Here is a 15295-nt window from a genome sequence, read left to right on the forward strand (position 1 = left end):
ATCCGTTGGGAGGAGTCCACTTAAATACACATGAGCAGGATAATTATATTATATCGACGGAATTGAGAATCTAAACCAATCTCAAATTCACTGCAACACACAAAAAAATCATCAAAATCGGTCCAGCCGTTTAGGAGGTAGTTCAATTGTGAATCTAAACCATTCTCGAATCCTTTTGAATACACACAGAAAGTTTCATTAGAATCGGTCAAGCCGTCTAGGAGGAGTTCAGTGACATACACACGCACACAAGAAATATATATATATATAAAGATAAAAAAAATACCACTCACTCCACAAATAAATAAAATGTAACATAAAATAATAATAAAAGATTGTTAAGGTACACTTTTTCGTGGAGCGAAAACTATCGCGCTGGTTAAATCCCGGTTGAACCGAACTAAAGTAGCGATTAGCAGTCAAGTCAGCTCATCAAACAGTAACGAATATAGGTTACTGGGTGTTGAAGCATCAAGTATACGTTCGACCTCAATCAGCTGGGTAACGGTCACACCGCCTAACACACGGCTGGTCACAAAACATTTAAAACGTTTCACTCCGTCTTACGTAATAATATCCGACAAATAAATATTTATGATAATTCTATAGATAGATACTTTCTCTGCCAATTCTTTGGTGTATGATATGTGTATGCATCGTGAGCAACTTTCACTATTGTAGTTCACCACTGGATAAAACAGGTTTATTTTCTTTTCAGATAAAAAACATTCAAAATCCTTTGGTATTAATAGATATAATATTTGCATAGTACTAGCTGACCCGACAGACGTTATTCTGTTCATAATAAAAAAAAAACTCTTGTGGATGGAATTTTGAAAAATCCGTTGTTATTAGTGAAACGTTTAATGCTTAGTTGGCTAGAAAACATAAGTCTTTAGGAAATATATATTTCTAATTAATTTTGCAAGAAACAGGCCCCACAGTAACAAAGATGTTCTAATGTAGCGTAGATATCGGACTACGATATATTATATTATATTATTATATATATATATATATATATATTATTTATCTCATTATATATCATTGTAAGGATAAATTCATCTCAGTATCCGCCCCTAGCAACACAAGGTACGTAACTGTACATTAAAGACCACTTCTTTCCCCTTGCTACGATCCTTACATTTACACAACAAGTAGGTACTTGTTTCGCTTCGTCCACTTTCATTATTCCTTTCATACATGCTCTTCGGTTTAGGGTACTCTTGACCTGGCCTTTTTTCAAGACGTCCCTGATTTGGTCTCGATACGTCCTCCTAGGTCTACCCCTTCCAACACTTTCATTCAAACTGTGTGGAGAATAAATAATTAATAATATCGTTATACCGAATATAAATTAACAATTGTTCATTAAAATACTACTCCACCTGAAATTATCTTTTGGTCGCAAGAAAACTGTTCATTTAAGGATACTGTCGTATTTTCGCATATTGTCTGGTTAGACAAAAAATTACTGGCCAAACGTCCTGCGTTATTAAAGTACATAAGAGTAGCTATAGTCACTAATATTTGGAAACTGTGCCATTTTCGAAAATACACTTAATACCATTGAATGCTTACATCATCTTTAAACTTATCTCAGACTCTCGAGAAATTAAAATTCATTACTAGTATCATAGCCTGAATGTAATTTGAAATTGGGTGCGCGACCCCACAGTGGTTCAGCAATAATATCTTACCAATATTCCGAGCAGTCACTAAATTCCACCTTAGACAACTCTTTCTTATTGAATCGTATGCAGTATCAACAAAATGAACAAGTACGAAAGATATCGACGAAAGACTCCATTTTAACTCTCGACTTGACCTTAGTACTGTTTCTTATCAGACAATGTGACAAGTGACTCATGATTGCAACTCTCTGAAGTCGCAGTAACCAATTATTCCAAGTTAATCATTCCTAACTTTTATATTGAGAGCAACAAAAACTGTTGAAGAGATAGACTATGTCAGACGGTAAACGTACAGACTACAGATAGATATATATTACCCTATGTATTTAATAATATAGATATGTTAAGACAGACCCTAAGATAGAGATGGGATCACTTAAGAAAAAGCTTAAAAATGTATTATTACTTAATATAAAGTAAAAAGTATAGAAGAAACTACATGACGTCAAGCATCATAACAATATAGTTATTCGCATCTTACATTATTATATTATAATTTGTATACCATGTTATGTTTTTATACCATTAGGCTATAGGTAGGTTTTGTTAAAACATTAATGAGCGTATCTTAAAATTCAAATTCAAATATAGGATTTAAAATCACTTATTGAACGTCAAAAACTACCACCCATTCAAAAGTGACTGCCTCAGACCTGAGAAGAATGGGCGCAAGAAACTCAGCGGGTTTTTTTTTTATTATAAAATATGGATTACAATGTGATATCGTACAATAAACATTTATAATTAAAGAGCCTGAGTGTGTTCATGTTATTCCCAGTCCGTGGTTCATTAAGAAAATGGTTTATGCTATAATTACCTTTCCCACACAAGCGTTTTTTAACAATTCTTTTAAATTTCGTAATTTCATTTTCTGGGATCATATTGTAGAAGCATATACATCGCCCAACAAAAGACTTACTAACTCGACCCAACCGAGTAGTAGGCATAACAAGTTTATGTTTGTTCCTCGTGTTAATATTATGAATGTCACAGTTTGCTAGAAAATTCCTCAATGTGCTTATGAACATACAGAACATTATCAAAAATGTATTGAGAAGCAACAGTCAAAATGTTTATTTCATTCATCATCTCGCCGATTTACGTAACGTTTGGCGAGTAAATAAATGTAAGTAGATATATAAATAAAAAAATAAAAAAAAATATAGTTTAATGAAGCTACCATCCATCCAGTTGCTCGTCGTTGCTGATTTTATAATAATAGACAAACCATGCACACTTTACCTTCGTACTCCCACGCCGACTATTGTGATTTGTGTGTGCCATCTGTACCGACTCACTACAGATTAATGTAGATTAGCATAGAATGCCGTTTATATTTACATTGATGCAAACAAACTCTTTACTTCCCGTCTTGCATAATTTTGTGTTCAATTCAACTTTATTTGTTTTATAAGTGGCCACGTGGTTTCGCTCGTTCTTTTTTATTGATTCTCTATTCACGAATGTTTCTTATAGCTTTTTAATTATAATTATTACTAGCTGACCCGGCAAACGTTGTTTTGCCATATAAAGTATAATTCACGCGATAGTTTTATAAGTAATAAAATATTGCCTATTTTATAGCCTGTACATCATTTTGTTCTATTTATTGTCAATAGTTTTTGCAGCGCACGAAAAAATAGGTTTTCGATTTTACACCTTGTGTTACAAAATAGCAATTTTATTACGGATCCCTTATTTTGAAAAAAAAAAAAAATAAACATAGCCTTCCTCGATAAATGGACTACCCAACACTGAAAGAATCATTCAAATCGGACCAGTAGTACCAGAGATTAGCGCGTTCAAACAAACAAACAAACACTGCAGCTTTATAATATTAGTATAGATTACCAGCTGACCCACCAAACGTTGTTTTGTTATATAAAGTCAGTCGCTTGACTCGGTTATTTGTATCAAAATATAGGTTCCGGATTAGTAATCACCAACATTATTATAATATACTAAAACATGCTACATCTTATGGTATAAGTATTATTCCGATCAGTTCAGTAGTTTTCGCAGTAGAACCGAAGGAAAAAACCAGCTCTCTATTTATAAGTATAGATATAAGTTATAACTATTGTAGCGCGTGAGTCCTCCCTCACACGCGGGATCGTTTCAATATTAAAACAAACATATCTGTTATTCTTATACTCTTTCATAAACATATTAATTATAAATATTGACCGTTCTGACTTAACTTTATTCTCTAATCAATATTCAAATCTAATTCTTTAGCTTGACGGCCAACCATAGAACAATGAGTTCTTATAATTATGCGGATAAGAACTCCTTGTTACAGTAATAGACTAGTCTCAGTCTAATATCCAATGAAATAGCAGTCCGTATTTGTTAGTACGATTTTTAATTGGTTTATTTTTTGTAAGATCTGTGCAGGTAACAATTTTATGCCTAAATCTTGGTATTTCTTCTAATAGTGTGTTGCGTGCCGTTTACTTATGAGTTTTTATGGCAAACCTGTTCATTAACTGGTTTAATCTAGCGAAATCTGGCCTTACTTATAAATATATTTCGTCCACCATTTTTATTAGAGGCGCTTCTATATTTTGGTTTCGAGGTTATCGATATTACTGAAGTATAATAATAACTACAATCTATTAATGTGGAAATACCTACACAAAACTCCTATGTATCTTAAAAGTATTTTACCCTTGCCTATGATTTTCGGAGGTTTAATGTTATTTAATTTTGGTTTTCACCTATAGGAGAACATATTTATTATATAAGCAATATAATGTAGACATAATTGAAATTCTTTGGTTGCTAATGCAATTACTTATTTCGTGTAGTTGGGATTTACGACCCATCTAGCCCATGGTCAGTGTCCCTGTCTACTAAGCTAGAGGTACCGCGTTACATTCCGGTAGGTGCACATTTATATGATGAATATGTAGGTTTGTGTAAGTATTCTGTATTAAATACATGATATATCGTTGTCCTACCCATAGTATAGGCTATGAATAGCTTGGAGAAAGATAATCTGTGTAAAAGTGTGTCAATATTATTTGTTTTTATGTATGTACGTTAAATATTATTTTTAGTACAATTTACTGGTTGCAACGCCCACCCAGCCTAATCGATATCTATTCAAATGCACTGTCATATCATTTATAAATGCTATACCTACTCTTATAAATGCGGGTTTGGATAGAATTATGGTTGAATTGAGATTGTCACTCAATCTCGTTTGTAGTCCTATTTAAGTCTATTCAGGGTGTATTTCAATGTGAACAGTTTTATGTCATACACACCTATATAATATTACTTCACTACTGGTAGATGCCGCTTCGTTTGCGTAACACTCAAGAGAGATGGCATTAACGCGCTTTTCATTTAGAAGCGTCTGTGTTAACATGATAGAAATCACATTAAACTATGACGACTGAACTTTAACGATTTCTCCTCACTTTCGTTTGTTTTATTGGAAAACACCAATCTCTAAATATTCCAATATTGTGGTTTTATGGCCACATAAAATGTTGCATCTATTCCGCGCAACTTGAGGCATTTCGTTCCATTTAGGAATATTCCGAAACAAATGTATGCCACTATTATTGCTAGCAAAATCTCTACATGTATCGAATTGGTTATTGACTTTTATAGCGAATTAATTTAAATAACGGCAAATTAATTAATTACTTGCTTTTTTGTACTATCATTCTTATTGGCAGTTTTTGAAGGCTCCTAGTGGCTTTATTGCTATTTCCACTCATAAAGAAAACTTGCACATAGAAATCACTAATGGAGGAGGAAATTGCGAGGTGGAAATCCTCATATTCTAGTACAGAAGGAAGTATCGCGGATGTTATCATCCGCAACTTAATAGTATATCACAGATACTGCGGTAGTCACCGTGTATAGTCTAAATTCATCATTTGAATTTGATCGTCAAAACTAAAACTAATATGATAAATGTGAATGTAACCGATTTGGATAAAATTTGGTACAGCGACTGACTGGAGCTTGGGAAAGGACATAGGCTACATTTTAGCCCTGAAAAAACCACGTGGGATTTGTGAAGAACTGAAATTCACGTGGATGAGCTATAACTATACCAATAGTTGGTTTGCCATATTTGCCAGAGCAATATTCCTCGAAATAAGATTCATACAATATGTTGGGAACCGGAACTGGAATAGGACATGAGATAATCTTCAATGCAACTACGTGTCACGCAACTACACTAATACTCCTGGCCTGTTTTTATCGGTTGTCTAACAGCAAGAAACTCTATCTAGACGTATTAATTATCTATGGGTAGAACGTATTCTACGAGCAGATTGGGGAATTACTATAAAGGAGCCAAGTTAGGAGTCCCAAGAAGAGTAGGAGTACTAGTATGAAAGTATTCGAGCGACTGCCAAATGTGACATACTCTAGCAGACAGGCGTGATTATATTAATTACGAGCTGACCCACCAAACGTTGTATTGCCATTTAAAGTAATAAGAAAAAGTCAATAATTAAATTAAAGTTTGCTTTTTACCTCCTGAGAAAGTTAGAAAGATATAAAGATTCTAATTAGTTATTTATTTTAAACTATTCTTTCAATTTGATTTCTGAACGACAGGAGACACATCAAAGGAAAAACAAAGTTGTTGTTTATATTTAATATCGAGCACTTTCATATTTATTCACCTTTTAAACCTTCTCTGGACCTCCACAAATAATTCAAGACCAAAATTAGCCAAATCGGTCCTGCCGTTCTCGAGTTTTAGCGAGACTAACGAACAGCAATTCATTTATATATATATAGATAAGAGGACCTTTTATCATCCTATGAAATGATATAAGTATATATAAATTAAGAACGTTAAATACCTAATTCCTAATGGTAAATTGTCAATCTATTAGCATACTATTATTTTTAATTGTATTGTTTCTTTTGTTACAGATACAAGCGTACAAGCAGTTATTTAAATCACAGTCGACTGATTCTACAAAAGTGCAAACTAGGTCAGTACTTATTATAAAAAATAAGTCAATACTCGCGATAATTCTCAAAGGAAATATCGATATATAATATTCAAATGTCACCAGACTGATAAAATTCTACGACGATGACGACTTCTGCTAAGCTAGAGGTCCCGGGTTCGAATCCCGGTAGGTGCAATCATTTATATTATGATGAATATAGATGTTTGTTTCCGAGTAATGGATGTTTATGTGTATTTATGTAAGTTTAAGTAAGTATATTGTATTAAATATATCATTGTCTTGTACCCATAGTACAGGCTATGCCTAGTTTGGGGCAAGATAACTTGTTTAAAAGTGTGTATCAATAATCTACGGTTTACGACGACGGTAGACAGATTTTTTTGCGAATTTTTAAATAGAAGCTTCGTGAACTTTTTTGTTTATTATCTCAAAACGCCTTTTATAAACCGGTTTAGATTTTTTAAATGTTTTCTCCGTTAGATCTCATTGTAAATGAAAATCTAGATGTGACTATGGAATATATATAGCGTGTTTTATTATTATTTGTATCAAAAATAAATTAGAATAACGAGTTTTTGTTTTTAATGTTAATTTTAAAATTACTGGTTAATCATTGCCATAGTCATTTTAATTAATGAACACATTAATGAAAAATAATAAAACTAGTCAAAAAAAAAACTAAAAAACGCTTTGGTTGAAAAGATAATGGTTAAATTGAAAATACCTTCCTTATAGACGATAGATGAAAAAATAATGTAAATTAACAAAAATTTTATTTTGCAAATTGAAAAATTGAATAATTTTATCAAATTAATGTATTGTCATCGGTCCTCGATAAATCTACTAAGTTTAAAGTGGGTCAAAATCGCTCCACAGGTGAAGCTAAATAAAAGCGAATAGAAAACGTGTTAATATATCAAAACATATCAAGCAAATTTCAATGACTGTTTTTATGTGCGTTCGTGCAGTTCACAATTTTATTCATAGATCGCCAGGTAAACTTTGTTCACGCACCTAGTGTTTTATTTTATGAGTATAATACACATATAAAAATAATAAATAAATGATAACATATTAAATAGACGTTATAATTGTTTAATATTCAAATATCTACTAAAAACTGCGCGCGTATTTACTATCTTTTCACTCTGCGACATAGCCCGACATTTTTTAGGTAAATAAACTAGTTTAAGTGTATGTATAATTATACTACTAATATTATAAATGTGAAAGTTTGTATGTCTGGATGTATGTTTGAACTTCTTTAATGCAAAATCTACTGAATAGATTTTGATGAAACTTTACAATAATATAGCTAACACACCAGAATAACATATAGGCTATAATTTATAAAACTGTAGTGTAAATTATACAATATATAAAAGAAGTGTGATTGTTACTAATGAATACAACTAGCGCCATCTCTTATCAACTAGCAAGCACAAGATCAATAGAATTACAATTTATATGGCAAAGCATCGTTTGCCGCGTCAGCTAGTCTTACATAAAAAGGTTTTTTTTATGAAAATAAGGGACAAGATGAGCTGCAGGACGTTCAGCTGATGGTAATTGATACGCCCTGCCCATTACAATGCAGTGCCGCTCAGGATTCTTGAAAAACTCCAAAAATTCTGAATAGCACTACAACTTCTCATTTGCGCATTAATTTCACTATCTACGGCGCCCTTCAGACCGAAACATAGTAATGCTTACACAATACTGCTTCACGGCAGAAATAGGCGCCGCTGTGGTTCCCATAATCTAGCCGGCATCCTGTGCAAAGGAGCCACCCACTGGTTTTATAAATTTAATATAAAAATAAATTACTCTCCCAACACATCTCGTACCGGTTCCGTACCTCGTTCATTTTACGTAAACTCGTTATTTTTAATAGAAATATCTGTGTTGGGCGTGCCGAAGGGCAAGCGGAGAAAGTATCTTATACCGCCGTCATCGGCACGACCATTGTATTATGCTTTCACCTGACTCCAATGACCTTAACAGGAAAATGATTTAAATTGATATACTAACTACACTCACCTTACGGTTCATTGCAGACGTATTCCAAATTTAACATAACCTTTACTAAAATAATAAATAGCTTTTTGTTTGGTTGTTCCTATGTTTACTTGAACGCGCTATTCTCTAAACATATGAGTCAGGTTTGAATAATTATTATTGTATATGAAAGTCTTCATGAGAAATAATAAAATATGGGATTGAATCTTTATATATATAATTATTGTGTGCGTGTGTATGTCACTGAACTCCTCCTAGACGGCTGGACCCGATTCTAATGAAACTTTCTGTGTGTATTCAGGTGGATTCGAGAATGGTTTAGATTCACAATTGAACTACCTCCTAAACGGCTGGACCGATTTTGATGACTTTTTTGTTTGTTTCAGTGAATTTGAGATTGGTTTAGATTCTCAATTCCGCCCATATAATATAATTCTCCTGCTCATGTGTATGTTAGTGAACTGCTCCTAACGGCTGGACCGATTTATCCAATTTAAAACATGTGTACAGGACAACGTCTGTTGGGTCCACTAGTAATATTATAATTGTTTTTTTTTATGAATTTTATGGTTCAGCCTTGTATTGTTAAACTGGATTGCATATTTTAAAAATATGTATATGCTTAAACTTTTGTGTAATTAATATGTAATAACTGTGTATCTGAATTGTATTTTTTGTGATTGACTTTGACGAGCAATCTATTGATTTTATGTCAATAAAATATTTTTCACTTTGACTTTAACAGAGGCTATTTAGCGATGGCTATAAGTCTGGGATTCTTAGTGTCGTAGTAATTAGTAATTACTAAGTAACATAATTCTAATAAGATATTGATTCTTAATAGGTATGTCTATTAAACCAGTAGGTAATGTCAAAAATCATATAGACGAGTCAATAATACGAAACTCAAGTACAACTATGTCCTTGCACCTATATTCTGGAAGTAATAACATTTAACGTATAAATTTTAACTCTTTATAAACAGTTATTACTGGGATAAATATTGCTTTACCTGATCGCGCTCCCTTAGTTGACTCGAGCTAACTTCACACTAACAAATAAAGCCTTGATGACGCAATAGGTTGAACTGTTGAGTCTCACTACGGAGCCACCGGTTCGATTCTCGCCCGTCACGAGGTTTTACCCGTTTTCTAATTCTTACGTACGTTTATTCGATGCTTTATAAGGCCGGCAACGATCTTGTGATTCCTCTGTAAAAGAGAGTAAGGAATGCGGTGATCACATACCATCACGTGACCCCTATGCTCGTTTGTCCTCCTCTTCCATAAATGAGCATGAGAGCCATTGGCGTTTAATAAACAACTAGAGTCACAATCACGCTCAAAAATTGCCTGAAGCAAAACTCTGCCTACGCGTCCATTAGGCAGAGTTTTCGCTCAGTTGTGTTTCGAACGCGCTTTGAATACAACGCCTCTCATTCAATACCCACTAAACAAAGTGCTCAATGATCCTAAAGAGGTTTTCCTTAAAAAAAAAGTTCTTTAAAAAAGAGATACATTATAAACAAATTTTATAAATGGGTGAAATAGCGGTTTACAGCTCGTATAATATCATAGAGTTATTATTTGTTGAATATTGTTTATTGTGTTCGAGAAATTAGTAAACCTGTTTAAATAATATATTATACTTAATAATTTTATGTAGATTTATTCTATTGAGCAAGCTTTTTAATGTTGATTCGAGAAATAAATGCCGATTACTAACCAATGTCATTAATTTACTAAGAAGGTCAATGTTATTGTCAATTTTATATCAATCCAAATTAATTCTAAGCGAAAGCTACTTTAAATTATAGAGTTTTCTAGAAAGTCAGTTTGCATTTTTAAATAATCCAGCGACGGTCGTGTATCGGGTCACTTGATGGTAAGTGGTCGTTATTTGAAGAAACCGGTGGTCTAGTCATGCAATGGGTTACGGGTTCGATCCCTGTTGCATTAATACGGTACTATGGTGTATAATCTATTATAGACTACATATTTGCAATATTTTATCATGATCGGTTGCGTATTTAAGGCAGGAAAGTGTAACAAACAAACTCACATTCGCATTAACTATTTAAATAAATATGTGTTACTAACGTTATGCAATAATGAATGCAGCGGGTTTGATTGAACCCGTAGCCTTGCTTGAGAGGTACACTCGTATCTGTAGCACATTACCAGTGAGAGGCTCCTTTGCACAGGAAGCTGGCTAGATTATGGGTACCTACCACAACGGCGCCTATTTCTGCCGTGAAGCAGTAATGTGTAAGCACTGTTTTTCGGTCTGAAGGGCGCCGTAGCTAGTGAAATTACTGGGCAAATGAGACTTAACATCTTATGTCTCAAGGTGACGCGCTCAATTTTAGTGCCGCTCAGAATTTTTGAGTTTATCAAGAATCCTGAGCGGCACTGCATTGTAATAGGTAAGGTGTATCAATTACCATCAGCTGAACGTCCTGCTCGTCTCGTCCCATATTTTCATTAAAAAAAACTAGCCCTGTGGCTCATCAGCATCACAGCACTGTTCATTAATATCGTAATTCAAGTCGGCTGTGGTCGCAATAGTAAAACTGACACGGTTAAAAACAAAAGTAGTAATACAAGTTTTTCGAGATTCACAGCTTGAGATCCGCTAGTGATTTATGTGACCTCGAATTTTAATAAAGGAAACCGCTACGTCATCGGCTTAGCCTCGTTGCGGCTGCCGTCCAACTAGTGATAGGGTGTCGTACCCTCGTACCCAAAAGGCCCATCCAAGGCCTGTCTGTCAGCGGCCTGTGTCTTACCCCCTTATTCATAATGGTCCGCTAACTTAAAACAGCCGCTAAGGAGTGTTTTTTCTCATTCTGACTTAGGTCAGTAGAAGAAGATAGAGTGAGAATTAGCAATGATTTAAGTTAGCAGACTAGTAGTAAGTGAGATTATGAATAAGGAGGTTAGTATATAACAAATATGGCAATTACAAAATGGCCGCCATGGAAATAAAAAAAACGTTTATTTTACAACAGTCTTAAAATGTACACGCCCTTGAACAGCTCTATGAATTTAATAAAAGATAAAACTTTCAGGCAATCTTCAGATTAGCCCAGCGGGTGATCATACCTTGAAATTTAGTGATGGGAGTAACATAATATTTCTTGGATTTTCGTCAAAATCCATTCCAGCTTTCCAGTTCAGACATCACACCTATGATGCCCGATTCATAGAATTTATTTCAATTTCAAGTTCTCGAAAGATTGACAATCTCAGACTAAAGCAGTGCCTATTTGTCCTATTACAATTTATTTAATTCAACATCCCTACAACCCATTGCTTGGTAGACACGTATACCATTCCAAACATGGGCTTGTGATGATGATGAAAGATGTTAGTTTATTATTTATCTTAGATTTCGAAAAGATGTATGTTGAAGGTAAAGAAGCATGAACCAATCACGAGAAAGTAAACTATGTCGTTGCTGCCATCCGTTGGTCCATGTTGTCTAAAAACTGGCATCCAAATACAATTTCACATTGGCCGATGATAAAATACGTTACTTTGTTTATATCAGTGTGCCTTTATTAATGTGTAATATCTTAAAATACATTTACGCCCATTCCTCATAAAATACAAAGTACCTTACACAATAAATACTTTATTTTAACAATAATAATCATTAATAATGTCGCCAACAACGGTGGTATCATTGTGTTCGTATCAGAATTAAGATGAATGCAGTCGTTCACACAAAATACGAGTCATTGCACTGAGGTCGTTAGCCACAAATTCAAAAATAACAACCAGTGCGCAGTTCAGAGAGTACCCGTGCAAAAAGTCGTCGAGCCGAGATGCGAATTGTTTAAAGCCCGGAATTTGCAGTAAACTTAATCAAGTACCTACTATAATTACGTCAACATTGTCTAAAATATTAGTATAATAGCCAAGATTATAGCCACAATTTGGACACAATCCACGTACAAAATGTAGTTAAATATTTAATTTAATATTACCTAAATTTCAAGAAGTATAAAATTATTTCTCAAACTGCAGAATTGCGAAAGGTCTTCTAGGGCATAATGGCGACATTTTGTCTCGTCGGCAGAGAGCCCTCCTATCTTAGAACACCGTTATTGAATTCTAATAAAGGTTGTCTGGCTTCATTGAACCTTACAACGCTTGTTAGACGTTATTGCTATAAGTGTACTGCTATGAGGCTAATAGAGGTTTATTGGCTATTAAATCAATATTTCTTGAATAATGTGTGTCCGAAAATAGCATATTTATTGCTAAAATAGAAATATGAAAGTATTGTTAACATGATTCTATTATTACGTTCACTATAAACAGCTATTCTATTTAGGTCAGTTGCTTTATATTAAAATGGGTTAAGCTCATGCAAAAAATACGAGATAGATAAAATATTCACGTTAAAAAACACTTTAAAAGTGTTTTGATTATAGTGCAAAACTATCGCATTCATAATTATTTGACAAATAAGTTTGTTTTTTTTTTTCAAAAGTGTTATATAACGCGCTAATGAGAAATTAACCATTCGATAGATATTCCTGTTGGTTTTTATTTTGCTAAATTCACTATTTTGGTAACTTAGTGAACCTTTGTTGCCAAATGTGTATAGAACTAGATTGTTAATTACACAGTTAGGATCGGTTGATTTTAGGATAACTATTACCTGTATTGATAAACTGCATTAATTCGTGAATTGATTCATAATTTGTAATTGGTACGTTCATATTTTCAGGTTGAAACTCAAGATGGTGCGTTCAGACGAGAGTGTCAGATAGTGCGCAGCATGGGTGCAAACATGGGCAAGAACTCGAGCCTGCTCGACGCGCTACCATCGACGCAGGGCACGCTTCACGTGGTAATGCTTGGCTTGGACTCCGCCGGCAAAACAACTGCGCTCTACAGACTCAAGTTTGACCAATACCTCAACACTGTTCCCACTATTGGTTTCAACTGTGAGAAAGTTAAAGGCACGATTGGAAAGTCAAAAGGTGTCAACTTTCTTGTGTGGGATGTGGGTGGTCAGGAAAAATTGCGACCATTGTGGAAATCGTACACTCGATGTACTGATGGTATTATATTTGTTTTAGATTCAGTTGATGTTGAGAGAATGGAAGAAGCTAAGATGGAACTGATTAGAACAGCGAAATCGCCAGATAATGCAGGAGTGCCTATATTAGTTTTGGCAAATAAACAAGACCTACCAGGTGCTAAGGAACCGCGTGAACTTGAAAAGCTATTAGGACTACACGAGCTGGTATCCTCTCCGCATGGATCTAGAGATTCACACGCATGGCACGTACAACCTGCTTGTGCTATCACAGGAGAAGGTCTACACGAAGGTCTCGAAGCATTATATGAAATGATACTCAAAAGAAGAAAATTGGCAAAATTACAGAAAAAGCGAGTAAGATAAGCAATGCCATGGAGTTACTTATAGTTTTTGTAGAAAACGTCCTGTACACGATACATAAAATAACAATATAGTATATTGCTTACGGACGAACATATTGTCCCTTAGAAACACCAAAAATATTGTTTTTACGGTAGATTTTAAACGTCTTATGAAATATTCCATCATAATGTTGCTCAACTTATATTGAACATTTTGAAGGAAATTGATATTTTGATAAATGATTATAGTTAGTTACTAGTCATTTTCTTTTGAAAATAGCTAGGATATGTGGTGAACTAATGAAGATGGAAGATGTTATCCTGATTCGGGTCACATTTACGATTTGATTACGAACACCTGAAATTTTGTTGGGTCACATAGTAATGTGGGACCATACAAATCATAATTTTAAAATTAAATTTAATGTAGTTGGAAGTTGTATTCTGAGACGTTGCATAAAATCATTTCACAATACATAACACTTCTTTGTAGAGTAATTTATTCCCCGGCCCACAAATCTCAATGTTGTCGCTTTTTATCCCAAATATATAATGGAATAAGTGTCGTTTTAAGCTTATTAATGAGGCTTTAAATGTTTTTGAGGGCTTAGAATACTCAGTATATCGTTTAGAATTCAAGGTATATTCTACTAGTACAAGACTGCATCCAACTTCTAATAAATATCTGCCTTGATATGCGATTCATTTAACCTTTTATGGAGCGTTATAAAACCCTTAAACTGTTTGTACAGATGTAAATATAATAATTATAGGACCATTTTAACTAAATGTTCATATTGATAACTCTAACCATATGAGCAGTATTTGTAGCGGATTCACAATTTTTTGTATTCATCTTGAGAGTAGATGAGAAGTTTTGTTAGTCTGTTTAATAGTAGAGCCATACATTGTTTAAGGTATTTATTTATTTATCATAGTTCTGTTAGCCTGTAACTATTTAGAATTAGGTAGATACTTCTCTGTATTTAAATTTATCTACCACATTATTTTACCTTAAGGTTCCTGTACATATGTAAATTCCCTGTACGTTTAGTCATTCGTTAATACCAAGAAACCAAACATTTATATGAGTAGGTATATTATATTATTTTGTTGAAATGTGTTTTATTGATATTATATCAATTCATTATTAAAATGTATTGTGTTTATTATTAATAAATGTTCTTTCTATGGATTCCCGTAATAAAATCTGTTTTCGATAAAA

General features: G+C 33.7%; 1 protein-coding gene across 1 annotated transcript in view; it reads left to right on the plus strand.

The window, feature by feature from the left end:
- LOC126970335 (ADP-ribosylation factor-like protein 4C) overlaps window positions 1-15295 on the plus strand; it is a 99514-nt gene extending 84219 nt beyond the window's left edge. Inside the window, exons 3-4 of the mRNA XM_050816191.1 lie at window positions 6609-6670; window positions 13412-15295. Of these exons, the coding sequence (XP_050672148.1) occupies window positions 13463-14092 (630 nt within the window). The 5' untranslated portion in view covers window positions 6609-6670; window positions 13412-13462 and the 3' untranslated portion in view covers window positions 14093-15295. The remainder of the gene's footprint in view (window positions 1-6608; window positions 6671-13411) is intronic.

Source organism: Leptidea sinapis, chromosome 20 (assembly GCF_905404315.1).
Source record: "Leptidea sinapis chromosome 20, ilLepSina1.1, whole genome shotgun sequence".
Classification (NCBI taxonomy): domain Eukaryota; kingdom Metazoa; phylum Arthropoda; class Insecta; order Lepidoptera; family Pieridae; genus Leptidea; species Leptidea sinapis.